Genomic DNA, 19848 nt, shown 5'->3' on the forward strand with positions numbered 1-19848 from the left:
GTAGAACAGCTGAGGGGGTATCTGCAGTTTATAAACTGTTACAGGGCACCAGTGACTGGCACATTGTTATGAGGTATTTGGCTCATACATATTACATTTATCGAGGAGTTGGAGGATTAGAAACCAGCATGAGCGGATTAGGTTCTATTTTCCAATCCTACAGATATATACCAGATCTGACCACTAGGCTGCGCCATACCAGTGCGGAGGGGACCATAGAGTTTGATTGTCTTATCGTCACTCATTTTTTGTCTAGTTCAAGAAGTTTTGCTTCCGGGTTACGCTCTTTACGCAGCTTGATGACCCGGGGGCGGAAACGTGTCTACTTCCACCACTTTCCCGGTGTTAGCGGCTGTGGTGTTTCTAGTGTCATATTTCTGGATCTCCGCTGAATAACCGAGAGCAGCCATCATGTATGACGCGGATGAAGGTGAGGGGCTGCTAGCGGCGGTGACGCTGTGTAGCCTATGTGGGATGATGGGGTTCTTGGTACGCGGTAACATTGTTGTCCTTTCTAGATATGCAGTATGATGAGGATGATGATGAGATCACTCCCGACTTATGGCAGGAAGCATGCTGGATTGTTATAAGGTAAGCTGTATGTAGTGTTTCCCAACCAGTGTGCCCTCAGCTATTGTAAAACTACCACTTCCAGCTGGGCATGTACTGGCACATCTGACATTGTACCAAGTGGGGCACCACAGTTAGTTCATCAGGATTGGCTGTTAGTTTTTGAATGTAAAATATGTTTCCAATCATTGACCACAAGAAAGATCTTGACAATATGATAAATGTGTAGTTATTCAACATTTAAGCACCATGGGGGTACAGTGCCCCCCCCCCAACCTACGATGGCCCCGGCATACGATCATTTCAACATACGATGGCCTCTCAGAGGACATCGCATGTTGGAGGCAGCATCAACATACGATGCTTTTGTATGTCGGGGCCATCGCATAAACGGCTATCCGGCAGCGCTGACTGCTTCACCTGCCACCGGATAGCCGTTTACGGTGCCCTGTGTGGTCCGCTGACAATCACTTACCTGTCCTCGGGGCTCCAGCGCGTCCTCTTCGGGATCCCCTGCATCGTTGACGCTCTCAATCATCATCACGTTGCTGCGCACACCGTCCCGTCATCCAATCCATGGCGTGCGTAGCGACGTGATGGCGGCGACGGAGAGCGAGGATGCCGGGGAAGCAGAGGCCTTGCCGGAGCGTCGGGAACACCCCGTTGACGCGGCGACAGAGATGGAAGATGACATCCAGGGCAGCAGTGACGATCGGTGACAGTCCGGAGCGGCGGGGACAGGTGAGTATAACCTTCAATACCAGTGGTCTTCATCCTGCGGACCTCCCAGATGTTGCAAAACTACAACTCCCAGCATGCCCGGACAGCCAACGGCTGGGAGTTGTAGTTTTGCAACATCTGGAGGTCCGCAGGTTGTAGACCACTGTCCTATACTTTACACTCCACGGATCCCTCAACATACGATGGTTTCAACAAACGATGGTCCGTTTGGAACGGATTACCATCGTATGTTGAGGGACCACTGTATTTATCATTGGCTTTACCCTATGTGGTGTTTTTGTCGCAGTTACTTGTTTAAAGACTCTTTATTGGGACTTTTGCTTTAGGTGCTTTCTAGAAGATTATGTAGCTATTCAGTTGTCTTAACTTTTTGTTGTGGTCGTGGCTCTATTATGTGGGACTTGTCACAAATCTATACCAGCCCAGACCATGCTTACTTAATATGTTGTGGGCAACATTTTTAAGAAGTGACCAAGTTTGGCCCAACAGTTTAAAGGAGTACTCTGGGATGCAAAAATTGTCTTTCAGACTGGCGGTAGTTTAAAAAAAAAATATATATATATATATATATATATATATATTACATACCTGCCATTGCCACGATCCTCTTCCTGGTTGCCATGGTCAGTGAGTCAAACTACACTCAGCCAATCACCAGCCCAGGTCTTGGGGCTGAAACCGTCACACAGCTGCTCAGCCTATCGCCGCCTGAGGCAGGACTTTATTGTGATCGGTGAGTGCTGTTTGACTCACCGACCACCTGCAGGAAGAGAATTGCGGCAGAGGTCGTAGCTGGTTACCGGAGGCATCAGGGGAGCGACGGCAAGTATGTGTTTTTTTTTTTTTTTTTTCCCTGCTTGCCGGAGTACTTTATAAAGTCACACAGCGGAACCATACAAAGTGGTGGACTGAAGTGTAATTTCAAAAGATGTTTACTTCCACCATATGTATCACATGGTATGCAACCAATTAAGAGTACTCCAGGGAACTCTTGCTTGCACTTTTGTTTTTTACATTTAAAAAATGATAACCCTTTCAATTTTGCACCTAAATATCCATATTATGGCATCTTATTTAATTTTTTGCACCGCCAATTCTACTTTGTAATGACATCAGTCATTTTACCCAAAAATCTACGGTGACACGGGGAAAAAAAATAACGAAATTGAAGAAAAACGCAATTTTGTAACTTTTGGGGGCTTCCGTTTCTACGCAGCACATTTTTCGGTAAAAATGACACCTTATCTTCTGTAGGTCCAAACGATTAAAATGATACCCTACTCATATAGGTTTAATTTTCATACTTCTAGAGAAAATCATAACTACATGCACGAAAATGTATACATTTAAAATTGTCATCTTCTGACCCCTATAACCTCTGTCCATGTCAGAAAAAATCTTATCTTAGTAATTATCAGCTGCTGTATACTACAGAGAAATTTGTGAAGTTCTTTCCAGTCTGACCACAGTGCTCTCTGCTGACACCTCTGTCCATGTTAGGAACTATCTGGAGCAGAAGAGGTTTGCTATGGGGATTTTCTTCTACTTTGGACAGTTCCTGACACAGACAGAGGTGTCAGCAGAGAGCACTGTTATCAGACTGAAAAGAACTCAACTTCCTCTGTAGTATACAGCAGCTAGGTACTGGAAGGATTAAGATTTTTTTCATAGAAGTAACTTTTGAGACCCTTAACCCCAATTAACAGGTGTCTGGTCCTGTACGGAGCCCCAGCTATCTACTTATCAGTGCCCTTTGGCCCCCACCTTTTATGGATATATGGAAGCAGAGGGGGAAAAAACCCTTGGAATTTGACGCTGCAGACTTTGAGATGGATGAAGTCGAAGCAAGAGGTAGAAGTTCTCAGCAGGAAAATTTATTGATTAAAATAATAAAAGGTCAGATTACGCATTTCGGAAGGAGCCCTCTCTTCCTCAGATCAGGATACGTGTCATGATCTGAGGAAGGGAGGACTCCTCCCAAAACGTGTAATCCTGACCTTTTATTATTTTTTAATCAATAAAATTTCCTGCTGAGGACTTCTACTACCTCTTGCCTCCACTTCGTCCATCTCTACAAGTCTGCAGCGTTGAATTGCAAGGGTTTTTTCTCTGGTTCCATATATCCTACTCAGGAGGACTGCTGTCTCCTCCTGCAACAGACTGGCTTAGCAGCGACTTGCAAAATTGGCACCCCTACTATTAATTATTGTTCTTTCTAAGGTGAGCGGCCATCTATAAGCCACGTGGGGTTGCCCCCCACCTATCTTCCACTATTTAAAGGGTAATACACGAGGCGCCATCCGTCGGTCGTTTTTTCTTGTTCCTACAGACCTTTCTGGATGAGAGCCAGTGACTGCCTACACACTGGTTGGACTTATCCTGTGAATAAGTGTCTGATACGTTCAGTTCCCTGAAAGACTCCTCTAATAAAATTGGAGCATGTACATATTAGCACTACACATTTTAAGGGTGTTTAAAAAAAAAAAAAAAAAAAAAAAAAAAACACTCTGCACAGGACACTACAGACTTAACTTAAACTAGTGATTGGCTGCAACAGTTCCTTCCAGGGTGTATGGGACACCATCAGGGCACTTGCTTTGGGGACCCTGGCACAGTGCTTGACCAGCAGTGACAAGAATGGTGACTGCATTGTATTTTGTAATTAGAAATCTATTTCACTTAAATAGTATTTCTGTCTTTCCTGTTTTCTCTTTAGCTCTTATTTTGATGAGAAGGGTTTGGTACGTCAACAACTCGATTCATTCGATGAGTTTATTCAAATGTCTGTGCAGAGAATTGTGGAGGATGCCCCACCAATAGATCTGCAAGCTGAAGCTCAGCACGCAACGGGAGAAGTAGAAGAACCAGTAAGTATCCGTAATGTAAACCTAAACAAAAAGAATACAATTGCTATAAAAATAATAAAGTCCACTCTTGAGTTGTAGCTGTTCATATATGTGCAAAGTAAGACCTATAATAATGTAAGGTTTTTTTATTTTTACTTTTTATTTTTGTGTTGTTTTTCTTGACTTCAATGTCAGTTTTATTTCCCATAAAAATTAACTGTTGCAGCATTACAGTAATAGCTAGGTTTAAACTGTATTATGTCTTGTTTGATTTTTTTTTTTGTTCACTTAATTTTTGTCATAACTTTACAGCCAAGATTCCTACTAAAGTTTGAACAAATCTATCTGTCTAAACCTACACACTGGGAAAGAGATGGTGCTCCTTCACCAATGATGCCAAATGAAGCAAGGCTCCGAAATCTAACGTAAGAATCTTATTTGTGTTCAGTTTGTTGCATATTTTGGAATACTGATAGCATGATAAAAGTGGGAGTTTCCTCCTATACATTCTGTGACCTTAGTCATGCTGTGTCTGGGATAAAGAAATTAGATTGTAAGCCCCACTGGATGATGGGACTGAGGTTAGTGTTAAAGGGGTACTTTGCTGATGTCAGAAAGTTAAACAGGTTTGTAAATTACTTTTTTTTTATATTTTTTTATCTTAATCCTTCCAGTACTTATCAGCTGCTGTATGCTCCACAGTAAGTTCTTTTCTTTTTGAATTTCTTTTCTGTCCACAGTGCTCTCTGCTGACACCTGTCCTTGTTAGGAACTGTCCAGAGTAGGAGCAAATCCCCATAGCAAACCGTTCCTGACATGGACAGAGGTGTCAGCAGAGAGCACTGTGGTCGGACAGAAAGGAAATTCAAAAAGAGAAAAGATCCAAATGAACAAGGAGGTATCCAGATGGCACTACTGTAGATTCACAGGGAGTAATGCAAATCCTCTATCCAATGGACAGTGTACAGCCACTCTTTTATGCCTTTAACTGGTGGTGCTCGGCGGTAAAGTCCATATAGTGGTATAACTCAAAACCAAGAGAAGAAAAGGCTACGGCAGCTCACCAATAATCTTCAGGCTTTATTTCATGCGGGTGTACATACAGGTGCAATTCACAAAACGTTTTGTGAATTGCACCTGTATGTACACCCGCATGAAATAAAGCCTGAAGATTATTGGTGAGCTGCCGCAGCATTTCTTCTCTTGGTTTCAAAAAGAAAAGAACTTCCTGTGGAGCATATAGCAGCTAAGTACTGGAAGGATTAAGATATTTAAATAAAAGTAATTTACAAATTTATTTAACTTTCTGGCATCTGTTGATTAAAAAAAAAAAAAAAAAAATGTTTTCCAGTTTAGCACCCTTTTAATTCTCTTTACAGCACTGTGGAAGGTACTGTTGCTGTATTTTCATGTGCTTTTATTTTGGCATTTTCTTCTCGGCTTTTGTATGTTAGTGATAATCTAGAATTAAAATTTTAGATATATTGAACAGCAACTTTCGTCTATCGCTAGACTTATTGTTTCAATATTTTTTTTATATATTTTTATTTTTTTAAATAAAGGTATTCTGCCCCACTGTATGTTGATATTACAAAAACCGTTGTAAAGGAAGGGGAAGAACAGATTCAAACTCAGCATCAAAAGACATTCATTGGAAAGATCCCAATTATGTTGCGCTCAACCTACTGTCTTTTAAATGGCCTTACTGATCGTGATCTTTGTGAGTTAAATGAATGCCCACTGGATCCCGGAGGTTACTTTATTATCAATGGATCTGAAAAGGTATTTCTTACATTTTTGAATTTTTTTTTTTTAATGTATTCCACCACTATGGTCATTATTGTTGTACACTAATACATTATGCATATGTGTGTGTATATAGTATTTTTTTCCCTTATTTTTTTTGCGCCATAGCAGTTTATGCCTCTGGTAGGTTTATTTTTTATTTTTTTAAAGAAAATGCACGAGATTTATTATACATTTATGTAACAATGCTGTAAATTTGTCTGTTAACTTGGGGATAGGGCCTGCTAGAAAAATTTAAAAAATGCTGCAAATGATAAATCTGTCTGTATTTCCATTGATATGTGTCGCCGTTCGGTCATTTTATTTTTCTTGAACTTTTGGTTAGTTTGTGTTACAGTAAAAACTACTTTCTCTTAGTACATTCTGCTTACTCTGTAGTAGGGCTGAAACAACTAATCAATTAATGGCAAACAGATTATGAAAATAGTTGTCCACCATTTTCATAATCGGTTGGTCGATTAGTTGGTCCACCAAGTCTACTTGCATACGATTATCACTATGTATATATGCACCTGCGGTCCGCGGCAGCCTGTTTAGAGTTAGGGGGGGGGGGCGCGTTCGCGAGGCACTCACTATCTTCCCCATTTATTTATTTTATTTTTAAATCAACTGGTGCTAGAAAGTTAAACAGATTTGTAAATTACCTCTATTTAAAAATCTTATTCCTTCCAGTACTTATCAGCTGTTCTATACTACAGAGGAAGTTCTTTTCTTTTTTTAATTTCTTTTGTCTGACCACAATGCTCTCTGCTGACACCTCTGTCCATGTCAGGAACTGTTCAGAGCAGGAGCAAATTACCAAAGAAAACCTAACCTGTTCTGGACAGTTCCTGACATGGACAGAGGTGTCAATAGATAGAACTGTGGACAGATAGAAAAGAAATTCTTAAAGAAAAGAACTTTCTTTGGAGGATAAAGCAGCTAAGTACTGGAAGGCTCTGTGCTAAAGGCAAGACTCCCAATAGTTGCGGAGCGAAGATGCAGGAAGTACTGTAGATTATGTGATGACCCCCTCTTCACTAAATGAGCTGCTGGGGGCAGGTAGGATGGACAATCTGGGAATGTGCTGCCCTGCCTTTCTGGCCACAGGTAAGAAACAGGGAGGGGGGGGGGGGGGTATAGCCCTTACAAGGGCTGGAAAAAAATTCTTTCTCTATCTGCTCCAGTGGGGGACACAGACCGTGGGTGTATGCTGCTGTCTCTAGGGGGTGTGACACTATGGTAATAAAAAAAAGTCATCTCCTCCCAGCAGGATATACCTGCCTTCAGGCCCTGAGGTAATCAGTTTTTAGCTTTAGTGTCTGAAGGAGGTGGACATGGTCTGGATGCTCCAGACCAGGTCTTCTGTTTTTTATTTTCCTAGTATAGGGACGTGTTTTTTATTCCCTTTCTTTTCCGTTTTCAGGTGGGGCTCAGTGACTCTGGTTCCCTGTTTCCCCATTGCGAGTAAGGGGGCACAGACATTGCATATATGCGCTGTTAACCCCCTCTCGCCAACGGTCAGCGCCTGGGTGGTACCTCATGGGTCCGGGTCCCCCTATTTCTCTGCTCGCCTCGCTCACGCATAGCAGCTAGGCGTGATGCAGGGACAAAAAGCTGACTGAAGACTTCACTGAAGACTCCATTAGGTAAGTTCTTCTGACTGAGGTAAGTACTTTCCCCCTTTTTTTCTCCATAGGTAAGGACTCGCAACCTCTGGAGACCCCCTGTTTTGGCCCACCTTCAGTTTATGGGGCTTGATATACAGGGGCTGCTCTTATGCTGGGGGAGCAGTGGCACCTGAGGGGGCATATTTTATTAGGCACCTTACTTATGGGGCATGTGGTATGGGACACTTTAGTGTGTGTGTGTGTGTTTTTGGTGCACTACTGCAGCGCCTTATATGCGGCTGTCAGCCACCGCGCTGCTTCAGGTGCTCTGCGCCGTTTTACTTTCCTTATGCCTGCAGCTCCTTATACACGGCTGACAGCCGTGGTGCTGCTACGAGCCAGGCGCTTCAGCGCCGGCTTACTTTCCCTTTCGCCAGCAGCCTCTGCCGGCGTTCTGGCCACCTGCTCTGTTCCCCCGAGCGCATATACGGCTAGGCAGGTGCGCTCGGACAAGGAGCGGGCACCATGACAGTTCTTATTCGGCCGTCTGTAGCTCCGCCCACTGGGCTGGGAGCTCTCGGAGGCGCGAAGCAACGTACAATCAGTGACATGGGCGCGATTTTCTATGTGTGGGGATCGGTTACTGTGTGCCTTGCTTCAGGCACGCCCCTCCCTCCCTCCCTCCCTCCCTATTGGCTGGCCTGTTCAGTCCCTCTGGCTGCACGGAGCGAGTTCTCCTCACTGCAGCTGACAGGGGACACAGACCAGGGTGAGAAAATTCCTGTCTTCTCTTTACCACATTGTTTGTACCCAGGGCTGTTCCTCCCTCCCTCCCTCTAAACAGAAACCTGGGAATTCAGTGACTTACTATACCTGTAAGCACTGTAATACCAAGATGCCTGGCTCTGCTGAACCCACTTGCTCTGCCTGCTTCACTGCTCCCCCAGACCCCCTGGTGCCCCCCGATGCCCCTTCGGTCCCGGTGGGTTCAGCCGCTCCTCCAGCCTGGGTTTCTTCCTTGACCCAAGTCTCCCGCTCGGTTGGCTGAGGCCTCCCGGGAAATGGTCTCCGCCTTGAAGGGGTCTTCCCTGCGTAGGACCTCTGAGAGGGCCCGCTCTTCATCTCCTCGTACTTCTCGCTCTCACAAGCGTACTAGGGGTGTCTCGTCTGACTCTTCCATTGAGCCATCGGCTAGACGTGATCGTTCCCCTCACGGGTAAAGCCGCCCCCCCATTCATCCGGGCAAACGTCGCCCCCATCCAGGACTGCCTCTACTCGTTCTCATTCTCCTGGTGAACTAGTGGACGAGGCTTCCGAACCGGCATCTGAACCAGAGGACCGCTCGGGCTCAATTGCTACGGTGAAGTCATTGGTGACAGCCATAAGAGACACCTTTCACTTGGAGGACCCAGGATCTTCGGATGTCAATCCAAGAGTATCCTTTCATCGTACTAAGCCAGCACCTCAAAGGTTCAGCTCTCACGCTGACTTTGACGACATTCTGGAATCCGCATGGAAACATCCAGACAAGAGATTCCCGGGAGTCAAGACAATTGTCAAGGACTTTGTCACTAAGGTGGCTTCTCCTCCCACAGTGGATCCACCAATCTCCCGGATCTCTAAGGCGACTACATTGCCTCTGGCAGATGCCGCTGCCTTCAAGGATCCCGCGGACAAGAAGGTGGAATCCTTAGCGAAGTTCGCTTCTGAAGCAGCTGGCTCTTCTCTTCTTCCCATCTTCGCCTCGACATGGGTGTCCAAGGCCCTGTCGGAGTGGTGCCAAAAGCTCCATCAGGGTATCTTAGCGGGATCCCCCCCAGAGGATCGATCTGCTCTGGCTCTCAGATGTGCCAAGGCGGGGGACTTTCTATGCGCGGCTTCCATGCAGTCAGCCCGCGTTTCTGCCTTTTGCTGTGGGTCACCTAGCAGCCCTCCGCCGCTCTGTGGCTTAAAGCTTGGAATGCAGATGCCGCTTCCAAACGGTCCCTCACTGAGCTTCCCTTTACGGGCGGCCGTCTTTTTGGCAAACATCTTGATGAGATTATCTCTGAGGCAACGGGGAGGTAAGAGTTCCTTGTTATCTCAAAATAAGGCTCGCCCTACTTCCCAAAGGAAGTCCTTTCCTTTCGGACCTCTGGCCCCAGTATTGCAATATCTGGAAGGGCACAGTTGGGAGACCACTATACAGTGGTCTCCACTGTAGCCCTCCAGATGTTGCAAAACTACAATTCCCAGCATTCCCTTCAGCTCTCCGGGCATTCTGGGAGTTGTACAACTGGAGGCACACTTGTTGGGAAACACTCCGATAGTCTGTTACTTAGTGTTTCCCAACTGGTGTGCCTGAAGCTGTTGCATAACTACAACTCCCAGCATGCACGGTCTGTCAGTGCATGCTGGGAGTTGTAGTTTTGCAACAGCTGGAGGTTCAATCGGGCGGGGCCTTACAGCGAGTTACCTGCTAAAAATTTGAGCTGCGCCAAATTTTCCGCTGCAGCTCAAACTCCCAGCGGGAAACTCTCTGTAAACCCCCACCTGTGTGACTGTACCCTGTTTGGGGAACACTGCCGTAGGGTATTTTGGCAGCGGAGGCAAGCGCCATGCTCTCTTCCGGGTCCACCCCTATGCAAATCCCTAATTTAGGCCTCAAATGCGTGTGACGCGCTCTCACTCCGGAGCCCTGTCTTATTTCAAGGCAACAGTTTAGGGCGACATATGGGGTATTTCTGTACTCGGGAGAAATTGCACAACGAATTTTTTTTCCTTTTTACCCCTTATGAAAAGGTGAAGTTGGGGTCTACACCAGCATGTTAGTGTAACAAAATAAAATTTAGTTTTTTTACACTAACATGCTGGTGTTGCCCCATACATTTCAGTGGTAAAAGGGGGAAAAAAGAGTACCCCCCCCCCCCCCCCCCAATTATAAGTGCAATGTCTTCAGAGTACGGGAATGCCCCATATGTGAATGTAAAATATTATGCGGGCACACAACAGGGCTCGGGTGAGAGCACACTATGTACATTTGAGGCCTAAACTAGTGATTGGCACAAAGGTGGCTGCTGGTTAGTGGTTCTGACATAAACGCAAAAAAAACTAAAACACCCACTTGTGACCCCATTTTGGAAACTACACCCCTCACGTAATGTAATAAGGAGTATAGGGAGTCTTAACACCCCAGAGGTGTTTGACAGATTTTTGTTAAAGTTGGACATGAAAATGAAGAAAAAAATGTTTTCACTAAAATGCTGGTGTTCATTTTCACAAGGGGTAATAGGAAAAAGCCCCTCAAAATTTGTAACCCCATTTCTTTTGAGTATGGAAATACCCCATATGCAGATGTAAAGTGCTCTACAGGGCTCAGAGAATGAGTGCCATTGGGCTTTAGGAGAGAGAATTTGGCTGAAATTGAAGGCCATGTGCGTTTACAAAGCCCCCATGGTGCCAGAACAGTTTCCCCATTTTGGAAACTACACCCCTCAAGGAATGTAATAAGGGGTGCAGTGAGCATTTACACCCCACAGGTTTCTGACAGATTTTTGGAACAGTGGTCCGTGAAAATGAAAAATGTAATTTTTCATTTGCAGAGCCCACTGTTCCAAAGATCTGTCAAGCGCCAGTGGAGTGTAAATGCTCACTGCACCCCTTATTACACTCTGTGGGGTGTAGTTTCCAAAATGGTGTCACATGGGGGGGGGGGGGGGAGGGGGTCCACTGTTCTGACACCATGGGGGCTTTGTGAACACACATGGCCCCCCGACTTCCATTCCAACCAAATTCTCTTTCCAAAAGCATAATGGCGGTCCTTCTCTTCTGAGCCCTGTACAGGGATGTTGAACTAAAAAATAAAAACAAACTAAAAAAAAAAACTACTTGTCCAAGGGACTAAAGTGGAACACAATTTACTTGTCCCTCAAAATCCACTTGTCCTGGCAATTTGAGTTGTGCCTTTCAGTCCCCAACTGGCCTCCTTAGGACTGCAATGCACTTTAAACATATTCAAAAATCTTTTCAAATAATTATTTTGCTAGTAAATAGAATTTATGATCATGAAATATGTGAATTAGATGTTTTTAATCATTAACCCCCTTAAGGACTCAGCGTTTTTCCGTTTTTGCTTTTTAATTTTTTCCGCATCACCTTCTAAAAATCATAACGCTTTCAATTTTGCACATAAAATTCCATATTATGGCTTATTTTTTGCGCCACCAATTCTACTTTGCAGTGACATTAGTCATTTTACCAAAAAATCCACGGCGAAACGGAAAGAAAATTAATTGTGCGACAAAATTGAAGAAAAAATGTCATTTTGTAACTTTTGGGGGCTTCTGTTTCTACACTGTACATTTTTTGGTAAAAATGACAGCTTCTCTTTATTCTGTAGGTCCATAAGATTAAAATGATACCCTACTTATATAGGATGGATATTGTTGTACTTCTGAAGAAAATCATAACTACATACAGGAAAATGTATACGTTTAAAATTGTCATCTTCTGACCCCTATAACTTTTTTTTTTTTTTTTTTTTCAGCGTACGGGGCGGTATGAAGGCTCATTTTTTGCGCCGTAATCTGAAGTTTTTACCAGTATCGTTTTTGCATTGATCGGATTTTTTGATCGCTTTTTATTCATTTTTTTTTTAATGGTATAAAAAGTGACCAAAATACGCTATTTTGTGCTTTGGAATTTTTTGGCGCGTATGCCATTGACCTTGCGATTTAATTAACAATATATTTTTATAGTTCGGACATTTATGCACGCGGCAATACCACATATGTTGTTTTTATTTACACACTTATATTTTTTTTATGGGAAAAGGGGGGTGATTCAAACTTTTTTTTTACGGAAGGGGTTAAATGACCCTTTTGTTAACTTTTTATTTTTTTCCTTTTTTTTTTTTTTTTTTCCCAGTGCTATATCTCCCATATTGAGCTATAACACTGCCCTTACTGATCTTTTACCCTGATCCCTGCAAAGCCATAGCTTTGCATGGATCAGCATAATAGGGGCTTGATTTATCAAGCATGTAGCACAGGCTTGGAGCAATCAAATGCCGATTGGACGCGACGGAGCAAGGTAAGGGGGCCTCCGCTCGCGTCCTAGCTGATCGGAACATCGCGATTTTATTGCGATAGTCCCAATCAGCCCGACTGAGCTGCCGGGAAGCGTTTACTTTCATTTTCAGCGCGGTGATCAACTTTAATCGCCGCGTCTGAAGGGTTAATAGCGCGCGGCACAACGATCAGTGCCGTGCACTGTTAGCCCAGGGTCCTGGCTATGAATAGCAGCCGGGACCTACCCGGTGTGATGCGGGGTCACGGCGTTCTGACTGCTGGGACCCTCCATAATCTCCAGAAGGGGCCCCCTTCTCAGAGATTTCATGCTGCAGACTGCACTTGCTTTGTTCATTTCTTTGAGAGCGCCGAAGGTACCAGAGTACGTCAAGTTGACTTTAATTGGGCATCACCAAATTTCTTATGATGTTTACATCCCCAAAAAATGTTTTAACACTGTATTAGTTGTTTCTTTTGAACTGGGTTCTCAGTAACTGACTACAAACTCAATTTTCACTTTCTTAAATGAATTGTCCTATCCATGCTTTTACTGGTGGTTGTTCGCGGTCACCGGTGGTGGTCTGGAAAGCCAAAAGTAGCCAAAGCAGGGAAGTTGCACAACTTACGTAACTCCCATTGACTTTATTGGGAGTTACTTTAACTGCGTAGCTCACAGGGTTAGGCTGTTTGCACAACTTCCATAACTCTTATTGACTGTAATGAGAATTGCAAAAACTGTGTAGCCCCTTCAGCTATGCTGTTTATGCAACTTTAGGAGGGTCTGCTTAAGTATTTTATGCCAATGTCCATGGGGCTTGATATGAAGCATATCTTTAAATGCTGTTAGAAACAGCGCTGGCAAAATGGCTGCCCCATGTACAAAATAAAACTGATAAATTGAAACAGATTAGAATTTTATCTGTATTTCTAGATGATTAAATTGAAAGGGGACCAGTCAGCTGTGTCATCCTGCCCAAACGATGGGCAGTATTAATCCGATAGGACAGTGGAATGTTGGGATGCCTAAAAGGGTACTCCGCCCCCAGACATCTTAATCCCCTTGCAGCACCAGGCGTTCATTTAGAATGCTGGCTGTCGCATCGGAGGCTCGTGATGTCACGCTCACAGCCCCTCAATGCAAGTAATGGGAGGGGGCGAGGTGGCAGTCACGTCCCCTTCCATAGACTTGCAGTGAGAGGGGAGGGTGTTACCTCACGAGGGGGGCATGGCCGTTCGCTCCATGCACTGGATGACTGCGGTGCGACTGCAGAGATTGCGGGCGTTCCCAGTGGCGGGATCCCCGCAATCAGACATCTTATCCTTTTTTGATAGGGGGTAAGATGTCTAAGCGTGGAGTTTCTTTTAAGCTGGAAATACCTGGGCATTTCAGAGATATCAGGATTTAAAGGGGTACTCCGGTGAAAACTTTTTTTTTTCTTTTAAATCAACTGGTGGCAGAAAGTTAAACATATTTGTAAAGTACTTCTATTAAAAAATCTTAATCCTTCCTGTACTTATTAGCTCCTGAATACTACAGAGGAAATTCTTTTCTTTTTGGAATGCTCTCTGATGACCTCACAAGCACAGATCTCTCTGCTGACGTTATTATAATAATAATAACGCTTTATTTATTGTTGTCCTTAGTGGGCTTTGAACCCAAGTCCCCAGCACTGCAAGGCAGCAGTGCTAACCACTGAGCCGCCATGCTGCCCTTAGCATACATCTGCTATGCATGGTTGCTAAAATGGGCAGAGATGTCAGCAGAGAGCACTGTGTTCGTGATGTCATCAGTGTTCCAAAAAGAAAGGAATTTCCTCTGTAGCATTCAGCAGCTAATAAGTACTGGAAGGATTAAGATTTTTTTTTAATAGAAGTAATTTACAAATATGTTTTAACTTTCTGCCACCAGTTGATTTAAAAGAAAAAAGGTTTTCACCGGAGTACCCCTTTAAATAAGTCACAGACTCTTTGCCCCTTCATGAAACAGCTGACAGGTTCCCTTTTTAAGTCCAAACATAATGTATTAACCACTATAACTGCAGACCTTGTTACTTGCCATAAGCAATGAACTGACTTTATTTTGTTTCCATGGTTTAGGTCTTAATTGCACAAGAAAAAATGGCAACTAACACAGTATATGTGTTTGCAAAGAAAGATTCAAAGTATGCCTACACTGCCGAATGTAGGTCTTGTCTGGAAAACTCCTCAAGACCAACAAGTTCCATATGGGTCAGCATGTTGGCAAGAGGCGGCCAGGTAAGGAAGATGTTCTTTCCCTCTGTATTGTTTGTCCAGCTTTCTAATAACTCAAAGGAAATTCTAAAAAAAAAATGCATTGTTGCTTGGTAAGGCTGGGTTCACATCACGTTTTTCAACTACGGTTCCGGCATACGTTTTCTATCAAAAACCATATGGGGGGAAAAAACAGATGGAACAGTATGGGAAAAAGTAAACCGTATGCGTTTCTAAAAGTGCATACAGTTCCGTCCATTCTAATTTAAAAATTTTTTTATTTTTTTAAACATACGTTTTTGAAAATTCTGTCCATTTTTAATGGGATGGGTCTTGGGTGGGGACTTTAGGATGCAAAGAAGAAACTCATATGGTTTCGCCGTATGGAACGTATACATGTGCGTTTCCCATTGACGTCTGTTAAAAAATTTAAAAAAGTATGCGGTTGCAATACGGTTTTTAACCCAGAGTCAAAACCGTGGTTGAACACGTTTTGGAGTACTGTTAAAAACCGTATTGCAAGCAAACTGTACGCAACCGTATGCATCAGGGTGCATACGGTTTGCAATGCTTTGCCTATGTATACCGTCTTCAATACCGTTCCATATGTTTTCACAAATTAAAACGTATGCTGGAACCGTAGAAGAAAAACGTGATGTGATCCCAGCCTAACTATTTAATAGTAACTTGTTAAATTGCAATGGTAACTAAAAGCGTGGTTTTTGACAAGGAAATCTGCCCTTTCTGCATCACAAACCACTTCATTAAATCATTCTGTGTGAACATACCCGAACATTGTTTCTCAGAAAACTTTTTTTCATGCAGCCTGACTAGTTTTGCTAGCATCTAGTGATAATCACTGCAATTATGAGGACCTATTTATATCTGCAATATCACACTTAAGACTTAAGTGTGAAGCTACAATGTTGTGAAAAACATTGTCTTCCAGTGGATTGCCACTTTTTGTGTTTGCATGTTTTTTAGTCAGTCACAATGTTTTAATGACTTTAAAGGAGTTATCAATTGTAAGAAAAATAAAACTGACTTCTGAAAAAACAGCAGCACACCTGTCGTTAGGATCTGTGTGGTAGTGCAGTGAATGGAACCAAGTTGTAATACTCCACACAACCTGAGGACAGGTGTGGTAACACATTTAAAGAGCCAAAGATAGACCTCTTAGAGGGTGTACTGCTCAAGACCCCCCCCCCCCTCTAATCCAGAAGAGACTAGTAAGCAGTGAACACCACTCTGACGTACTCCAGCAGTGCCTTTAAATGGTCTCCTTGTAATATATCATACCACTTAGTAATTGTTGCAAAGAAATTGGACAGATGGCCAGTTAATCCCACAGAGAAGTGGTCTGCTGTGAAGAGAACCCTTTTTATGATTTTTATATATATTTTGCTTGTGACTGGTATTGTCAAAAAGTTTAAACTATTATGCTTATTGTGTTTATAAAGTACTAGATATACTCACTACTTTACTAACAAAGTTATGTAACCTATCTGTGACTTTATTTTATTAGGGTGCAAAGAAAAGTGCCATTGGCCAACGTATTGTTGCAACGTTACCTTACATTAAACAAGAAGTACCCATCATCATTGTGTTTCGAGCGTTGGGCTTTGTGTCTGATAGAGACATTCTGGAACATATCATCTATGACTTTGAAGATCCCGAAATGATGGAAATGGTAAATGGGATATCCTTAGTTTTAAGACTAATGTTTTAGGCAGTTATCTGGCCAACTTTTTACTGTCAGGACCAGATCAGATCCCCCCCCCCAGTGCTGGTATATTTTTACATTTTAGCTTCAGTTAACTGAAAACTGCATCGGTTGTATGTAGCCTGCACTTCTGTCATCTCACAAGAATTATCATGATAAATGCTAACAAACTCTTTAAGTTAACCCTTTAATGATTATGAATATTTTCCTCTGTGGTTTTAGAATTTTTTAATTTTTTTTTTCCGTTCTAATAGCTATAACCTTTTTTTATTTTTCCATTGATAGTCCTATAAGGAGCAGTTGTACATTTTAATGTCATCACTAATTTTGGCCTTAAGGACTCAGCAAATTTTATTTTTCCGTTTTTTTCCTTTTCGCCTTATAAAAATCATAACTTTTATATTTTCATATTTTTCAACAGACTAGTATGAGGGCTTGTTTTTTGCATGACCAGTTGTCCTTTGTAATAACATCACTCAATTTACCATAAAATGTATGGCACAGCAAAAAGTACTATGTGTGGGGAAATTGAAAAGAAAACCGCAACTATAAAATTTTGGAAGGTTTCGTTTTCACGCTGTACAATTTACAGTAAAAATGACATGTTTTCTCTTTGGGTCAATACGATTAAAATGATACCCATGATTAAATACTTTTCTATTTTATCGCTTTAAAAAAATCGCAACTTTTTAAAACCAAATTAGTACGTTTAAAATCCCTCTATTTTGCTTACCTATAACCTTTTCATTTTTCCGTATAAGCAGCGGTATGAGGGCTCAATTTAAAAAAAAAAAAAAAAAATTTAAATAGGAAAATTTGGGCTGTTAAATATTTTTACTCGGGATTTTTTTCCCCTTTTTTTTCTTTTAAAGCAGTTTTAGAAGTGTTCAATAGATACATGCAATTGGATGTGCTTTTTTTTAAAAAAAAATTTATATTGATCTATTAAACTGGAGCTCTTCTGGTGCATCCTGCCTGTAGCAGAATGTATCAATAGATCAGTGACTAGTGGAACGTTTGGCTGTTGTGACAAGCAATTGTAAATGATGCCAATTGTTCCATTAGACCACCAGGGATGTGGTGCTAAACTGTTTAAATGAGGTGATCCCAGCATTTTAAAGAGTTAAATGACCAGCTTTGGCGTGATCTCCAATGTTGATAATTCCTGACAGTCCCCGAGCATTCTCCTTACTCATCCAATGCCCAGCTGCTTTATATGTACATCAATTGGTCTTAAATGGATTAATGTGGTCAAATAATATCAATAAAATAAATTTTAATAAATTCTAGAGCACTACTACATGGGTTTATTACCTTCCTATTTCCATGAAGCAAAACTATGGCACATGCCGTGTTTATTTGGTGTATAAAAAAAGCAGATGTAACTGTGTGGTGTCTTCCTAAACTTGGGGGAAGTTCGGTTTATGCCACCTTTTCCTATGATGGTAAATCATTCATCAATCTGAGACAAAGGCTTTACATGGCAATCAGTAAAAGTGTATTTTTATTTATTTCCTTTTATACAGGTTAAGCCTTCCCTTGATGAAGCCTTTGTTATCCAAGAACAGAACGTGGCTCTGAACTTTATTGGTTCTAGAGGGGCAAAGCCTGGTGTCACGAAGGAAAAAAGAATCAAATACGCCAAGGAAGTTCTTCAGAAAGAAATGCTTCCGCATGTTGGTGTCAGTGACTTCTGTGAGACCAAAAAAGCGTATTTTTTGGGGTAAGGTTTGAATGATATGAAACTTTTTTTTTTTTTTTTTTTTTTTGTGCAATGTTACCAAAGGGGTGACAATGTGCGCACCTCGGGACCCTCTATCCCTTTTGATAGGGTTGTCCTGGCAGAAAACCCATCTTAACTCCCTTAAGGACCCATTTTGGCCTTGAGGACACATTTTTATTTTTACTTCCCCCTCCTCACTTTTTTTTTTTTTTAACAGCCATTTAATTTTTCCATCCTCAGACTCATTAGGCTTTGTTTATTGCACAACCAATTGTCCTTTGTAATGGAAATCTGGTGGAAAGGGACACCTTTTGATCAGTGTGCTAAGAGCCTCCATTTTATGTAATTTTTTTTAACCACTTGTGCTACTGCAACCTTCTTTTTGTATACTCTATTTGCCACAGCAGTATGCACCTGTGTATTAGGTAGTTCTGCTTTCTCTTTTTTATTTTTTATTTATTTGTAGTATTTTTTGTATATATGTATATATGTATATACGTATATATGTATATGTATATACGTGTGTGTGTGTGTGTGTGTGTGTATATATATATATATAATTATAGTAAGATCTTACTACTTTCATGTATAACAAATGAATTGCTTTATGTACATTATAAATTGATGTTTATTAGAGCCCCGCTGACACTTTTTGTATTCACTACTATATATTGTTCCCATATATTTTTAATCTCTGTGGTCCCGTTCACTTGTCTATTTATCTCATGTAAGGGAGATTCTTCCCTTTGCCAAGATGGCGGCGGAATGCTGTGCACTTCTGCACACATACGCGCTTTCTCCAGGCTGGGTATCACGTGACCGGACTCCGGTGACGGCGCACTGTGCGCCCACGCTGGCGTGTTTCCGGCTTGTTGGTGTCGGGCAGAAAGCGCCCGATAATGGCATCTGTGATGATGTTGGCCATTCTGCACTGGACACTGGTATTTAAACCCCATACTTACGCCCCACCTTACTGCTCCTGCGAAACGTGTCGGAGGGTGAGGTGGGGGAGCCAGAGTTATCTTTCATCAGCTGATTTTGGGACTCATTTGCACCTGATTTTACTTGTATGTATTGTGCAGCCTCTGCCTATAGTTTAGAGGATGGTTTATTATTTATGCCTGGACATATTGATGTCTGATAGTGTTGCACACTTTTCTAGCACTGCCTTATTAGATCTGTACCTTATCTAGTGACTATTATTTGTCCAATTGCACTTTACTAATACCTGTCTATGTTTACGGATATCTAGTGTGTTCCTAACAAAGGATCACCCGTGGCTGTTATTTATTGGCATTAGCCATTTGATTCATATTTTTTTTATTATAATCATGTATTGACCATTTTGTTATGTCACCTATCATATTATGACTGTAGTTCTGGCTCCCTCACTGTTTTAAAATGTCTTCTGTGTATATGTATTTTATGGTTATTGTTTGGGTAATTGATCATGTTTAATAAAATCTGACTTAATCTTGTATATGGTGTTATGTGTTCAGAATTCTTTTTGGCTTATATTATTTGGGATGCGTATCCAGCAGGATGGAGAACTATGGTCTCTGCTGTGGTC

At 42.2% G+C, this 19848-nt stretch overlaps 1 protein-coding gene across 1 annotated transcript in view; it reads left to right on the top strand.

Annotated features, from left to right (window-relative positions):
* Nucleotides 1–270: 270 nt before the first annotated feature.
* Nucleotides 271–19848, top strand: part of POLR2B (RNA polymerase II subunit B) — a 47703-nt gene continuing 28125 nt past the window's right edge. Inside the window, exons 1-8 of the mRNA XM_056569579.1 lie at nucleotides 271–430; nucleotides 519–591; nucleotides 4028–4178; nucleotides 4470–4582; nucleotides 5720–5939; nucleotides 14698–14856; nucleotides 16358–16522; nucleotides 18082–18278. Of these exons, the coding sequence (XP_056425554.1) occupies nucleotides 412–430; nucleotides 519–591; nucleotides 4028–4178; nucleotides 4470–4582; nucleotides 5720–5939; nucleotides 14698–14856; nucleotides 16358–16522; nucleotides 18082–18278 (1097 nt within the window). The 5' untranslated portion in view covers nucleotides 271–411. The remainder of the gene's footprint in view (nucleotides 431–518; nucleotides 592–4027; nucleotides 4179–4469; nucleotides 4583–5719; nucleotides 5940–14697; nucleotides 14857–16357; nucleotides 16523–18081; nucleotides 18279–19848) is intronic.

The sequence above is a fragment of the Hyla sarda genome, chromosome 1, assembly GCF_029499605.1.
Source record: "Hyla sarda isolate aHylSar1 chromosome 1, aHylSar1.hap1, whole genome shotgun sequence".
Lineage (NCBI taxonomy): Eukaryota > Metazoa > Chordata > Amphibia > Anura > Hylidae > Hyla > Hyla sarda.